A 15,466-nucleotide genomic window follows, 5' to 3' on the forward strand; every position below is an offset into this window, starting at 1 on the left:
TTTCACTTTAGTTGACAAGTATCCAACCAATAAAACCCACACTGTTATTTTGGTTAATAAAATTCCATACACTCTCACCACGACTTAAAAACTTCATAGCAGCACTGTGTCTCAGTGGATTTATGTCTTGAGAGAGTTGGACAATCAACTAGCCAAGTGACTTAAAAAACAAAACAAAACAAACTTGTTTCCTGGAAAAAATTCAATCTGGGTCCTTAATAAAGGATTCTCTCTTGGCTAATTTTCTTTAGTCCTGCTTTACCATGCCCTGCATACTACCTGAATTTGAAGAAGATTTGATAAGGATTCAACTTCTATACTCAGTAGCTTGTGTGAAATGTACAGTACACCACCCAACTCAAATTGCTGGCATAGTAAAGCTAGAGAGCCTAGCACCTTGACATTATATCTACTTATCAACCTCTCCAATGCCCTAAGGTGATTAAGACTCCTGACAACTGGTCACTGTACACGTACTTATATTTAGTTATACTTTTTTTGCTCACAAATCATTTTAACTCTGCTCTGGAAATTGCTTTTAGAACTAACTGGTCAGTCATGAAAAGAAAATGATCCCATTTTCTAAGTTTTTAGTAAACGTCACCAAACTCTATGATACTCCACTTTGTTCATAGATATTAATCACCAGATTTGACTTCCAATGCAATTTGGCAGTTTCTAGAGTCAACCCGAATATCCAAGAAGGATGGCTTTCCATCGCTAAGAAGAGGGGAAAGAATGCATTCGGATTGAAGGTAATTCTTGCTCCTTCCACATGAGTGTCGATCAGCCAACCGGGGAATTCTTTAAACTCTGTGACCCTTTGTAACATGCATGAACTTCTAATCAAGTTACACACAGGAGGTTTTTCCGGTGCAGACCTGCCTCCCATCACCATTCATAATTCTGGTAAGTTATAAATCCATTTCTGGAAATAAAAACCTTATAGGCCTCCTGAGGATGATATATCAACATATCTGTCTTTCACTGGAAGCCCTAATATCATTCTCAGAAACAGTAAGGAGACAATGGAGACTTGCCATATAAATGATCCATTTCACTGCCTGAGAGTAGCCTCTGTAGTCACTGAGGCATACCTTAGAAAGACCAGCAGAGACGCTCCAAAAATAAGTTTGCCCTTTCAGTGAAAACCAACAGCAATCAATATGTAAAACATTCACTGTCGGTACTGAATTTCAAATATAGACATACCTCGGAGATATGGCAGGTTTGGTTCCAGACCACCTCAATAAAGCGCATGCAGAACACCTGGGGGATACGGCGGTTGAGTACCAGGCCACAGTAATAAGGCAAGTCCTAATCTTTTTGCTGGTGGTGGTCGGGGGGGTCTTGTCTCCAATTTGCAAAAAACCCCAACACCTGTGGCGCTCAATAAAGGGAAGCACAATCGAAGGAGGCATGCCTGGGATTCTTGCTGTAACAACAGCGACAGGGCATAACTAATATCCTTTGGCTGTGGGGCACAGGGTCTTAATAATGTGACCACTAGCTAAAGCACCCACAAAACCAGGGCAGAAATGGTGACGGGGTCCATTTGTTCAGTAGGGAGAAAGCACAATGGAAGGAATTAGGAAGAGACCTTTGACATCTGCTGCCCCCTTCCCCACCTGCACGGCCCACTTTCTCTTGCTTTCATTGGGGTTTGTTTTGTTCAGAATTCATTGTGTTCTAGACCGAGAAAAGAGATGCAGCGTATCCCTTGCCACTTTGGTTAGGTGCACATCCTGATTAATCAGATAATTGGTCTGCTGTGTGGTTTACACTCAGGATGGAAAGGAACACAGGAAGACTTTTCTGGACACATGCAAATATGTGAAGAGCTGTGTGGTTCACTACAACAGAACAGTTTTATTCCTGAGGGGATGAGAGAGGTGGTCCTTTAAATGCAGAAATAGTAAACCAGCCCCGCCTTGATTCACCTCGCCTACATTGCTGATGGCGCAATTAAGGCCATGATGATATAAATCGCCAAAAGTCAACTGTGTTTGCTTATGTGAACAGAGCCACCCCCCTTCAAAATTAAGAACCAGTGAGAGGAGCAATGTGTCATTTGTAATCACCTGTTTTCTCAAAAGAGAATCACAGAACCTCCCCAACAACTGCTTCCCATTTGCCCGGACCATCTGGATGAGGTGCAGCCACGCTTCCTCCGAGGCACTTGACTCTTGCAATGCATTTATATTTGCTTTAAACGGGATCAGAGGTGCTTTCTCTATCCCTTCCTTGTCATGGTGTGATGCATGGGAAGGGATATACAACCATAAAGTCAGCCCACCCTTGGGGATTTTCAGAGCACCGCTGCTGACCAATCTGAATTAATGATCTTTATTCATGGAGAGAGTCCCCTCAGGGGACAGGTGTAGCTCTGCAGCAGGCCGGGCTGTTAATAGATGTTGATCGGTGTTGATAAATGCGTGGACTGGGGGGGAAACAATTCACAGAGAATCCACTGTAAGTTCTAAGGTTAGGCTTCATCCTTTATTACGTAGTGAGGAAAAGACAACCGATGATTACAACTCCAATTTAAGAGACCATTTAAACAAAAAATGGTTCCATAGCGAAGTGAGGCAGAAGGGATTCACGTATTTCTGAGTTTTCTCATATGGCTGATGGAGAAAATATGGCTGATTCGTTTGTTCCCAGCAAATCATTAAAGTTAGTAACACCTTGTGATCCAGGACTCCTGTACCCACAGGCCCTGACTCCTAGTGGACCGGCCCATTCGCTACGATGAAAACAGGGAGGACCAGCGAAAGCTCTCTGCAGCGGGTTTGCGTCAGTTAACACTAGGTTCTCCCACAGAAAGAGAGGGTTTATCAGCCGTAGGTGGTTGGATAAGATTTCAGGCTGACTTAGCGTGAAAGCTTGAATTCTTTGACAAATCAGAAACTGGAAACTAAAGTTCAAAACTGTCAGAAGATGGTCACACGTTATATAGACAGAATGCCAAACACAAACTCACGAGGAGCTCTCCAGCTGATGGACCAGCAGAGTCTGTGGGTGAAAAAACAAACAAACAAAAACAAACAAACAAGCAAACGCTGGCTAAGACTGAAGAGGAGAGAGACTGGTAAATGCAAAATCACCAGAGAGTCTCAGATCCCAATTTTAACGCTATCCTACATGTTTAACCAGGATGTATGGTGTATAGTTTAAAATTCTGTTGAGCAAAGACTGATGAAACAGTTTTTCTTTTCTTCCTGCCTGCCTGCCCTCCTCCCTTCTTTCCTTTCTTGTTGTTGTTTGTTTCACAAAACACATAGAAAGCCAACTGTTTTAAATATATGTTTATATGACAAATGTCTATAGCTAGGTGGTAGACAAGAACTCCAAAGACCAGGTTTAATGTTGAGCACCAAGCACGCTATGGGTGTTTCTTAAATATAAAATGACATATGCTAAATACCTCTCTCTCAAATGGTTTCCTCTTGAATCTTTATGCCTCTCAAAAGATTACTATAGTTTAGATAAGAGCAGTTTCAGGAAGGCCATACCCAGCCCTTCCCTATGTTTTTAAATAGTCTTTACAAAACCTTTTCAAAAATATTTTTTTTTTCTTTAAACTGAAATCATGTAGGGTTGATTTGTACACGTTTTAAATCATTGTTCTACGTTTGACTGCCATTGCTCTCATGAATGCAACAGACTGGCTGCATCAAACCCCATCACAGCAATAGGTATACGTTAGCTTTCTACGGGAAAAAGCAAATAGCCTTTATCACAAATTAAAGGCACAGCTATTTTTATGCCATTTGTTACCAACTTAATGATAACATGTAACATGGGATGGTTATATAATTATTTTATATAGATTTTCTTTTTATAAGTTATTCTTTTAATCTTTCTAACATATATACAATATACATATATTTATATATACCCCTGATTAATCTTGTTTTAAAGGTAAAACATCAACTCCTTTCAGCCTTAGGGTGAATATCAAAGGCTGTCAGTTTTCACAACTCCACTAGAGAAATGATGGTCAAGTGCATTTACCGGTATTTTTTTAACACTATATCCTTGGTCTGCAATAAACTCAGATTCATTTTTCTTGTTTTATTAACATTTAAATATATATTAATTGTTTATATCATATCAGTAGGAAAGCTAAAAAAAAAAAAAAAACCCAAAAATACAAAAACCCCACAACAATAGCTAATGTCTACCATCACATTCAAAGCAGAGACCTTTGCCTAAGAGACAATCCTACTGGTATGATATAAAGGGATATTGCAGAGGTACAGTATTTTCTGTTTTTATTGGAAAATCTTTACTTGGCATTATCACCCTAGGTTATGATTGTCCCTTATCCATGAAACAGAAGAGTTGTACTGATTTCTTTTTAAACACCATGATGCATGGTCTCACCTGTTTTACGATATAGGTTCATTACAAACACTTCCCTATTTCCAGCAATACTGCTTCAGGGTGGGAAAATGGTATTTTGTAAGAAATCAACTTTATTAATATCTCCCCCCACCTCTCTGCTTGGCCCTGTCCTGTGGTTCTAAACTTAAAGTCATCTCTGAGCTGGTTTGGAGGGGGAGAATGTGGACCAGGGAGACCTCCACAAACACCGTCAGGCGTTTATTTTTTGACTGCTTACTGGCATGACATAGTCGTTTGTTCTACCTTTTGCAATTCTTTAAAACCTAGTGGCATAGATTGAGACACAGCACTATTGTTTTACAAGACATCTACTGTATCTACTTTTGTTGGGATAAATGCCCACTAGTTGCTGTCATAGCAAGAGGACCAGCACGGGTACTACTATTCACAGTGTTGCTTTTGTTTTTTTTCCTTTTTTGTATTATTTTTATCTACAGGGTAAATTATTATATACACATTGGAACCAGTTAATGCCCTTAGACAATATATAGTTGTTCCATAAAGCAGGAAAGACAATGCAGAGGGAAACAGGTGCCCAAAAGCACAGTCACATGGGCACCGTAAGTCCTATAGATACCACCACGAGTCAACGCTGGAGATCGCTCCTAAAACAACCGATGTTCAAGAGGAATGCTTGAATTTGGAGAAAATACCACCCCTTCCCTCCCACCCCCAAACCTCCCTCCTTTTTTTTTTTTTTTAAATAATCTTTTCAATTCACTATCAAAAGTCCTGGCTCTTCAGATATACTTTAAACTATAAATAAACACTGCATAGTTCTCTTTTGTTTGTTTTGTTTTTCTGTTTTTTTTTGAAAAATTATTGCAGTACAAGGACTCCCCTGTGGAATTCAGTAAGGAGCAAACAGCACAGGAGTGTGGGCGGTCCGAATGGGCCCCGGGGCGGGCCGCAGGAGTGCGGGCGGGAGTGCGGACGTCTGGAACAGCGTTGCTGCTGGGGCAGTTCGGAGACTGAAGGGGGAGTTCACGGCCACAGCAGCAGCGGCTGCCGCAGCTGCCAGCGGGTTGGGTAGAATTCGTGGAGCCAATGGCTTTGAAGGTTCTTTTGAAAATACTAACTTTACCTGCAAGGGAAAGAAAAAAAGAAAGAGTACAAGAACAAACGTTTTGGAGTCTACACTTAGAATCCCAAAGGGTGGGCAGCTTTCCAAACAGAGCAGTAAACAATGACAAAGATAGATTCCCAATTGTGAACTGACAATAAAGGTAATGGAAAGTGTAGAAAGCCTTTCCTTTGGAAGAGTTGGAAGACCCCTGAAAGTGGCTGACCCAGGGTTTTGAAAAGTCCTTTAAAAAGTACTCAGCAACCTTATTTTACTTTTCTTGATACAGGTATTTCCTCAGGAAGATATTTATCTTGAGGTTCAAGCCCGTGTTGTTCAAGGGTCAACTGTATTAATAAGGTCTATTTTGAAGAAAAGAGATTTCAAAATGCACAATTCAGTACATATTGTCTATCAGTTGTTCTTAACTTTTCATTGTGGCCTGTGTCTCTCTGATAAAAGGTATGGTCAATAACCAGAAAAAAAGAGTTTATGCTCATAAATATTAGCCTAAGATGTCAGGAGAGTCACAGATCTCCCCTAAAACCTTACAAAAATTCCAGATCAGTATATCAGTACTTAGTATGTTTACTAATCTAAAAGGCACATTTAGAGTCATGGGAAGTGAGCATTTCCCAGGCAGTATGTAGTGACCTTGGGTGAATAATTACATGAAATAAGCCATGCCTGTGAGACTGTATCACTCAAAATCCAAAGTATTTTTGAGGGTATCAATAATACCAATGCTTTGACTCTGGAAGGTGCTAAAAAGGAGGTACAAGAAACTTGATTTTCACTGCCACTCTTTCCTTAAAAGTATGCACGAACATCAAGAGCAGATTTTAAGTGATTACTTACCTGACTCAGAAGAGTTTGGCTTTTCTCCCTTCCCCACACTCTGTCATAAACCTGAGCCCAACTCAGGAAGATAAGATCCTGGGCTGGGGCTAAAGGTGGCAAAACACCCCAATAACTCATGAAACCAATAATTCTGATGGTGACATAGGGGGTGGGCTCTCAAATCAATTGTTTGTCATTACTGAGGTACCTCCCATTTATTTCATTTAGTAAGTGACAAAAAAATCCCACAGCAGACTGTGGGAAGCAAAGAGGACACTCACCCCCAGCGGATGTGCTGCCTTCTGTAGTTTGTTGTAAGGACTGTATTTAGGTTTCGGGGGCTTCCCAGCAGCTCTGTCTTTGTGCCTTCTACTGCTAATGTGCTAGTAAAAGCAATTAAAAATGACAGCTTGAAAAAAATCATACCAAAAAAAATCCTCACAAATATTGCTTTAACCTGGAGAAGGATATTAATTATTTTGTGCAAGTTTCAGAAAGATAAATATAAAAAGTGCATGCATGTTTGTTCTTAGATTCTGATACCTTAAGGATATATATTTTTATGCTATCCATTTTAGTATATATTTTAACAAAAAAGATCTTCTTTTTCCCAGCCTTTCTTCTTATCATTGTATAGATCTCCTTTTCTTGAAGTTTATAAAGGAAAGGAATGTATGAAAGAAGTTTATATGCAGATAAACAAAGATTCCCAGGCAGGCATGAATCTATCTCCATACTAATATTTATCCTCATATTTGTACAGCCAAGTGTCAGCCCCTTAAATTCTAAAGATAAACAAACTAAGGTGCATAAATCAGCAGAATAGTGTACATATGCATATAAAACACAACACAGCATGAGGGCTGGGCCTTCAACTGGGAACATAGCTGATCTCTTTGTCAGGCTACTTAGAGTAAAAGTAAATGCAACAGGATCAGCCATCTCTTTAGCAGGTGGCTACATGGTTTAGAAATATAGTACAATACCATGTAATTAAGTACATAAAATCAAAGAATAGCATAGGATAAAGCTAGCATGTAAATATCTAAATGAGTAAAAATGGAACATTGTAATGTGAACTTTAAATAAAATCAACACTTTTGACTGGGAAACCTGGTAGAAAAAAAGATCTAATATATTTTTCCTGCCACTCTTCATATATAAAAATAGCGCAAACTCACTTCAGATAGTTTTTAAAAGGTTGAGAAGCCACTACATTTTAGTATTTCCTAAGCAACGAAATAAAATAAGCATACATAAATAAGGACGGTGAATAGAAGAAGATGGACGGATGGATGGACAGACGGACAGACGGATGGATGGATAAATAAAGGGAGGGAGGGATAGATGGGAGAAAACAACAGAGAGAAAGGGAGTAATGAAAGCACAGACATCCTGCTCATGGCGATGTCCCCTACCTGTTTTCATTTCTAGAACATGTGCGGCCTACCTGTTTAAGTTGTGTTTCCGAGTTGACATGCACATCGCATATTTCACAGTGAAATGTTTTGTTTTGCAGGCCGGTATTTCCCTTATTAACTGGTCCTTTGCCTTTCACCCCTGCTCTAGGAAAGGCTTTGATAGTCCCGCTTCCATTCCGGGCTTCTAGCATGGTTTTGTGCTTTGTACCTGCCAGAAATATTTAGGGGGAAAAAAGAGAATAAATATCTTAGCTGGTACATGCCTTCAAGAAACAATACAAGAGCCCAGCCAGTGTGGCTCAGTGCTTGTCAACCCAAGAACCGAGAGGTTCTGGTCAAGGCACAGGCCAGGTCGCAGGCTCGGTTCCCAGTGGGGGGCGAGCAGGAGGCAGCTGACCGATGATGTTTCTCTCTCACCGATGTTTCTATCTTTCTATCCCTCTCTCCCTCTAGAAAAAAAAAAGAATAAAAACTTTTTTTTTTTAAAAAGAAAACAATACAATAATAAAACGTGACCCTACTTTTAGTGCAGTTCTACCAGAGCTCGTGGTTGAAGTCTGTATATGACGCGTGGAGGACTGTAAGGATGTGTTCGGACCACTGTAGACAACATTACTTAATTACTTGTGTTTTTTTTTTTTTAAAAATGCCCCACATTACAAATAAGCACCATTAATACAGTAACTAAACTCCAGAGTCCTGAGATAAAATTAAATGGGTGTGACTTCATCTCATTTCCTCTTGATGCTAATAAGACATAAATGATAGCTGATGAGGAAGAGTGATTTAGTTGCTAAAGGTATGGTTGAAGGTGATGTGTAACAAATGTAATCACTTTAAACATGGTGTATTTACAGAAGTGGCACTAATTAAATACTCACTTCTAAACAGAATACAAATCGGCTTTCCTGGTTACGTGTTTTAGGTTCAAAGAGGAAGAGTAATAGTATCAAGACCTTAATGACTATGAAAAAAATCTTTGCTAGGATAGTAAAGCCCACACTGATTGGCTATGTGATTTCAAACGTAAATAAATAACCAAGAAGAAGAGGGTGGAATCACAGGCTAAGCTGACACACTATAAATAAATGCATCTTTTAAATAAACCAGCAACATCTTTGGACTGTCACACATACCTAAGGTAACTCAACATCTTTTTTTTCTTTTTAATCACTAAAGTTCACAATGGGAGTTTTCTCTCAAAACTTTGCTCACAATTTCCTTTTCACAGAGTTGGTAAAAATTATTTTTTTCACTTAGTCATGTGTTTTTGCTATGAAATTTTCCCTGTAACCATTTGTGTCCTTTCTGCCATTCTGTTGTTGTTGTTTTTAATTCTTTTTTAGTGGTTTCTCCTTCCTAATTGTATTTATTAAGTCGTTATCAGTTCTGCAAGCACAAAAAAAAAAAAAAAGGTTCTTAACTTATGATTCTTGGGCCAGTATCCCTGAACCATTGAATATTAATGAGGAAAACATGCTGGGGGCACTCTAGGTTCATATCTTAGCCTGTAAGAAGAAAGACGAAAGTCCACCTCTGGTGAGAAGACTAGAGGCACTGGAACCTGGAGCCACAGAACCCTCCGTGGTGGTGGCTGCAGGGCCCCGCTGGGGCTGGCTCTCACCCATCTCCCTTGCAATACAGTGACATAAACACTTTCTACTTTGTATAAAAGCTGCCTAAGTGAGACTAGGACTAAAGGGTGTTCTTCCAGGGAGCGAGAAAAAAAATATATATATACATATACATATATATGTGAAGTATATACATTGTGTGTGTGTGTGCTTGTGAGTAGATGGTTGGTGGTTGTTTAAGCTTCCTTATTGAAACAGGTGATTTTGTCAAAATATTTCTTTTCCGCGCAGCTTTTACAGTCAAACTGAGAAGCATTCCTGGGGCTGGTTTGGCTTGCGAATGCCTAGAAGTAGTCAGTCGGTAGGAGACTGATTCTCACCCTGCCTTTCCTGAGGGACTCTTGATTGACTTGTGATGGGAGCTGGTGTTTGGCGGGTGGAACCTGAATGGATCAGAAGAGTGTTTTAACCTATTCAACAATACTTAAGTAATTTATCTTTTCTGAAAAGAGAAAAACAGCCAGATGTAGGTGGCTTGCCTCAGGATTGGGTGTCAGGTGAGTTGAGACCAGAGGAAATTCAAAGGATTTGGCCCCAATAGTAGGAGATCAGAAACAGTAAGTTAAGGTCTCAAAAATGAAATTCCCCCCATAATATCTTTGGCAAGTTAAGTCCCACCTATGTCATGATCCTAGGGGAAGAAGAGAAATGGGATATATGTGAACATTTGAGGAATACCCATATTCCCAGAAAATCATTGGGTTTTTAGCATTATTCTTTCAGCATTAGCCTCTCCATAGAAGCTAGCAAAGATAGGAAAATTAAATATACCGACTCATGCATGCCTTAACTGCACGCATGCGCGCACACACACACACGTGGTTAAAAATGTGGCAAGATGGGGAGAAAAATTTCAACAACAGCCTTGATTCTGGGCTTACTATTCATCATCAGTAGAGTGAAACTTCTGTACCACAAAACCTCCTGCGTTTTATAGCAGACTGTCAGTCATAATTAAATAGCTATTAGCTTTACAAGATCTTAAAGCTTGAATAAGCTGTATTTCCTCCAAGGAGAGCTACCATTAAGGAAAGATGTCCTCTTACTTTCAAAGCATTTACGTTTTTGAGAGAACAAAGGTGCATTAATATAAAAATAGTGATTATTAAGGGAACTCATACTCCTTTTATTTCTGAAACATTGCACGGATTGTGCTCAATTATTTACCTGCTCACAGCTGCCCTAGGAGTTATTACTACACCCATTTTAGAGGTAACAGTCTGTGACTCAGAAAGGTTAAGTTGTTCACCTGGCTCAGAAAGCAAGCACTGCCTGAAGTTCCTGGCAGGGAGAAAGTGGGCTTCTAAGTCCCTACAGCTCTGGGGACTTAGCTGGAAACCCACTAAGGATTTCTGAGCCAGCTGAATTCCAGTCTCACACAAATCCCTCAGAGCGCCTTTAAATTTCTCCTTTGTTAATGCAGCCCTTTCTAAACTTGGATTTGAGTCTTTTGAATTCTCACCTCCCAGTTTTTGTGTGTTTTTCTTGCAATGCTCCTTTCTGCTCAGCACAGTACCATGAAACACGCTTCAAAAGGCGGTGGCTGTGTGATGACCAGTTGGATCAGCTCTTTGATCGCTCTGGTTCAACACTGTAAACATCTTGCAAGGCCCGAGCCTTCCTCTGTGATTGCACAGCAGGTCAGTCACGAGTCTGCTTCTGTATTTTATTCCTTCCCCTTCAGAGGACAGAATCTGCAAGGAGCTAACTGGACTATTTTCTCCCTATTGCTTTTAAAAGGCTGACACTGGCTGTGACCTTCACTGGAAACTTCATGATTCCTGAAATGTGAAACAATACTCCAGCCACAGTTTAAATTCAGCAAGTCGCAAGGCTCCAGTAAATGCTATTTTTGTTTGTTTGTTTTTGGTGACCTTGGGTCAAGATATTTACTTATCTGATATCTGCAAAATTCAAAGTAATAATGGGGGGAGGTGAAAAAAGGCTCGGCTTCCCTTTTATTTCCTGTCATCTTTACAACTACTCTTTCTTAGATGGCTCTCAACATAGGTACAAAGGAAAGGCAGGTGAGCAAGAAAATTGGCAAATAACTTTTTAAAATTAAATAAATCATTCATTAGGTCATCAGAAAATTTGAAGAAAAAATTTAAAAATGAGTAAGAAACATAATTCTACCAAGGAGAAGTATATCAAAATATTAATAGTGGATATCATGTTCCAGTCTTATTTTCTATTTGTAGATGTGTATTTAAAAAAAACCTCGGATAACTTAGTAAATGTGACTTTGAATAGAATTTTCCATGGAATTATATATACTTTTAGAAATGCACATGTTTTTTAATGACAACACAGGCTAACAATATGTGGATGTGATATATTTACCCACTAATCTTAGACATTTGCATTGTTTCTAGTTTTCCCTATATAATTAGGTTGTAATGAACATCCTACTCGTTAAATCTTTTATCCCATATTTGGTTGCTTTCTTAGAATAAATCTTCATTAGCGATATGATAGGGACAAAGAATATGACTATTTTTTTAAGTCTTGATTCAAGCTGCCAACAACTTCCTGAACATTACAAAGAACCTTCAGAAGGATTCATTTTATAGAAAAACGTATCTTGGTATAGTTTGCAAAATTTGCCCGTTTAAAATAAATTTTGATACTTCACAATTCAATTTTCCAGAATGCCCATGAAGTGATGTTTAGTAGTGTTAGACTAGACCAGCGATTTTCAACCTTTTTCATCTCATGGCACACATAAGCTAATTACTAAAATTCTACGGTACACAGAAATTTTGACATAAAAAAACAGGTATAATTTTGTTGCATTCACACAGAGCAGCTATTGTTGTGTTGGCTGTTGTCATTTTTTTTTATTTGACAATCTAACGGAAAAGAGGTCAGTGTCCCTGACTAAATAGGTATTTCATGTTTACAAAATTCTTGCACCCTGGCCAGTGTGGCTCAGTTGGTTCAGCGCTGTCCATGTACCTAAAGGTTGCTGGGCTGACTCCCAGTCAGGGCCCATGCCCTAAGTTGTAGGCTCGATTCCCAAAAGAGCATCTCTGTTTCTCTTTCATATCAATGTTTCTCTCTCCCCCACTTTACCTTCCTCTCTCTCTAAAATCAATAGAAACATGTTTTAAAAAATAAAAACAAATAAAAAGAAAAACTCTTGCAGCACACTGGTTGAAAATCGCTGGACTAGACCCTTAACAAACCAATGCAACTGCCAGTGATAATTCAGTTACCTTCTCATTGACAAATTCAGATGATTCAGCTTATAGATAAATGGATGGGAAAGTGGTCAGTCTCCATACAAACAGCACATGCAAAGGTGGTTTTTGATGTGCTTATTTAGGACATTTGGTGTAATGGCATTATATTCCAACTCTTGTGTGTCCTAAGAAAGAAAAGTTTTGAATCTATACGCCTGAACTATATAATCGGCGTCAAAAGCCTCCATGTTCTGTTCCTTCTTATCCTCTAAATGTCGAATTAGCCTTTTCTTACTCTGACCTCCTCTATAATATGTATTTTCCATGTTAATCATAATCGCATTTTGTCTTGGAGAGAAAATCTTTGGTTTACTTTATCAGCATATCAACCAGCAGTAAGCATCCAGAAGGACATCCATGGCATCAAGTAGCCAAGTAATGCCCCAAATGAGTAAAAAATTGCATTATTTCTGTTAGCTTCCTGGTTGAAAGTAATTTGCTGATTCACCAGTAATGTATCTGAAGTCCAATTTGCAGAGGTGAAAGAAGAGACAAGGGAAGCATGAAGCTGAAAACAGAAGAAAGGAGAACTTTGCTTTTAGCACCAGGAACGGTCTCAGATGAAGAGCCGTAAAGGTGAGATGAGACGGGGACAAGCCACACACAGCACTACCGATGGGGATGGGCTTGGTAAACAGAGACCCCAGGAATGAGCTCTGCAGGCTCAGGGACCCAGTGGGCTGAGCACCGGGTGGGTCTGTTGGGAAGATAAATGCATGGAATTGATATAGTGGCAGCCCCTGAGATCCCAGCATGTGGGGAGAAAGGTCAGGCACCCAGAAACACTCTTTTCTCCACAATCACTGACTACAGCAACACCGAGGCTTCCCCTGCTTCCTTAGACATGCATTTAACACACTTTCTGTGCACCGGTCTCATCCCCTTAAAACAATGCCTTTAAGAGCATGGAAAAGTGCCACACTGCTTTTATATCCATTACCCAAGAGAGCCTAGGAAAAAGGTCTTCCCATAATAAATACGAAATAAACGGACAAATTACACACACTTCCATAGTATAACAGATATGATGTTGTATTAGTTATTTATATAGCAGTGTTTGGGTTAACTTGTTGTGTAAACTAGTCTTATTTTTAATTTTTAACATCATTTTTGATGATAGTAAAACACACTCCTAGTAGAAAATTCAAAGAGCATTTAAAGTGGAAAGCAAAAGCCTGCCCACCTCTCAGCGGTGTGCCCTCAGCTGTGACACATTTTCAGGTGTAAACTTCCTGAAATGTTCTAAACATCAATGACTTGATATTAGGCATGAGTAGCAAAAATAACATAGGTCGAACATTCCACTTGGTTCGCACATGAAACTGCTTTTCAAGCACAGCAAACAGTTCAACTTGATACAACTCTGAAGTCACCCCTTCCAGTCCTTAAATCCGTGAGATGTCACCAAATTGAAATAACTAAACCCTGAATGCTCACACATATGCAAAAATTCTTTTTATTAGTCAATATACTGCATATCACCACCCCTCAAACATATTATTTGTGACTTAGAGCTAGTACACTGCCTGATGGAAACTTCTGTGGTGATGGAAACGTCCCATATCTGTACAGTCCAATACGGTGGCCATTAGTCATCTGTGGCTCTTGAACACTTGAAATGAGGCCACTGCACTGTGAAAATGAATGTGCAATTAACTTAAATTTAAATAGCCACCTGAGGCTGGTGGTTACCATATTAGATAGTACAGCTCTAGCACTCAAATATGCCCTACATGGATGTGGAACATGGAGGAGACATGAGGCTGAATTGTTTTTGTGTGTGTGGGTGTGTTTTTAATCCTTAAATGAGGATATGTTTTTTATTGATTTGAGAGAGAAGGAGAAGGAGAGAGAGATCAATGTGAGAAAGAAACATTGATCGGTTGCCTCCCATACACACCCCAACTGGGGATTGAACCCGAAACCCAGGTATGTGCCCTGAGCAGGAATTGAACCTGCAAACTTTTGGTGCTTGGGATGGTGCTACAACCAACTGAGGCACTCAGTCAGGGACTGGTTTTGTTTTTTTTTAATCATTTGTAGAAAGAAGGCACAATAGCCAGAATTGTGATAGAAGAATTTCTATCTTTATTGTCAATCAAACTGAAATCTTACTTATAGGAGATGCTGAATAGGACTGGCAGATACTCTTTGGGCCTTAATAATAAGGACATGGACATTGGCCACAGCTGACTGACTTAAATGAGTTTCTTACTGGAAACATGAAATGACAGATCTTCTGATGAAACAAGTCTTTCCATATTTCAGTCCTGAACACAGAGGCCTAAGCCAGACGGGCTTCTGGAAGGGCTGGTTCCACTTGTATTTTTATTCCCAGTGCCTGGCACACAGGACATGATCAGTGAAGATTAGCTGAAGTATGTGATATTAATACAGTTCAACGCACAAATATTTGTAAAGAAAGGCGTGAGCTCAGGCTCTGGAATGGTGTGTGGTTAAATTTCTCTGTGCCTCAATGTACTCAGCCATAAAGAAAGAAATTATATGCTCTACGGAAGTGTTGTCTTAAATGTGGTTATTGTTTTAAAGACTATTTTTTGCACTTCTGTGTGCTCAACAAATTTTAGTCAATCATCTCCTTCTCCTTCTTATCATTGTTGTTTAGTTTGGGCAAATTCGGGGGGTCCCAAAAAATGCATACACACTTCAACAGCTGATAGCGCAATGTTGAAAATGAAACGTATTTTAATAAACACCATCTTCATAAATTATTCAAAGTGTGTGTATACATTTTTTTGGGTGACCCCATATTTAGAAATCTCTAAGCATTTTAGAATTTAGTAAAGCCCATCCTTTGACAACTGTCTTTTCTTTATATTAAAAGTTAGCAAG

At 39.4% G+C, this 15,466-nt stretch overlaps 1 protein-coding gene across 3 annotated transcripts in view; it reads right to left on the reverse strand.

The window, feature by feature from the left end:
• Window positions 1-2,485: 2,485 nt before the first annotated feature.
• ZNF385D (zinc finger protein 385D) overlaps window positions 2,486-15,466 on the reverse strand; it is a 463,164-nt gene continuing 450,183 nt past the window's right edge. For all 3 annotated transcript variants that reach the window (XM_081160106.1, XM_081160105.1, XM_081160104.1), the window contains exons 6-8: window positions 7,764-7,942; window positions 6,595-6,696; window positions 2,486-5,494 (exon numbers count right to left, since the gene is read on the reverse strand). In XM_081160106.1, the coding sequence (XP_081016232.1) occupies window positions 5,261-5,494; window positions 6,595-6,696; window positions 7,764-7,942 (515 nt within the window). In that variant the 3' untranslated portion in view covers window positions 2,486-5,260. The remainder of the gene's footprint in view (window positions 5,495-6,594; window positions 6,697-7,763; window positions 7,943-15,466) is intronic.

This window comes from Miniopterus schreibersii, assembly GCF_964146895.1.
Source record: "Miniopterus schreibersii genome assembly, chromosome: 15".
NCBI classification, from domain to species: domain Eukaryota; kingdom Metazoa; phylum Chordata; class Mammalia; order Chiroptera; family Miniopteridae; genus Miniopterus; species Miniopterus schreibersii.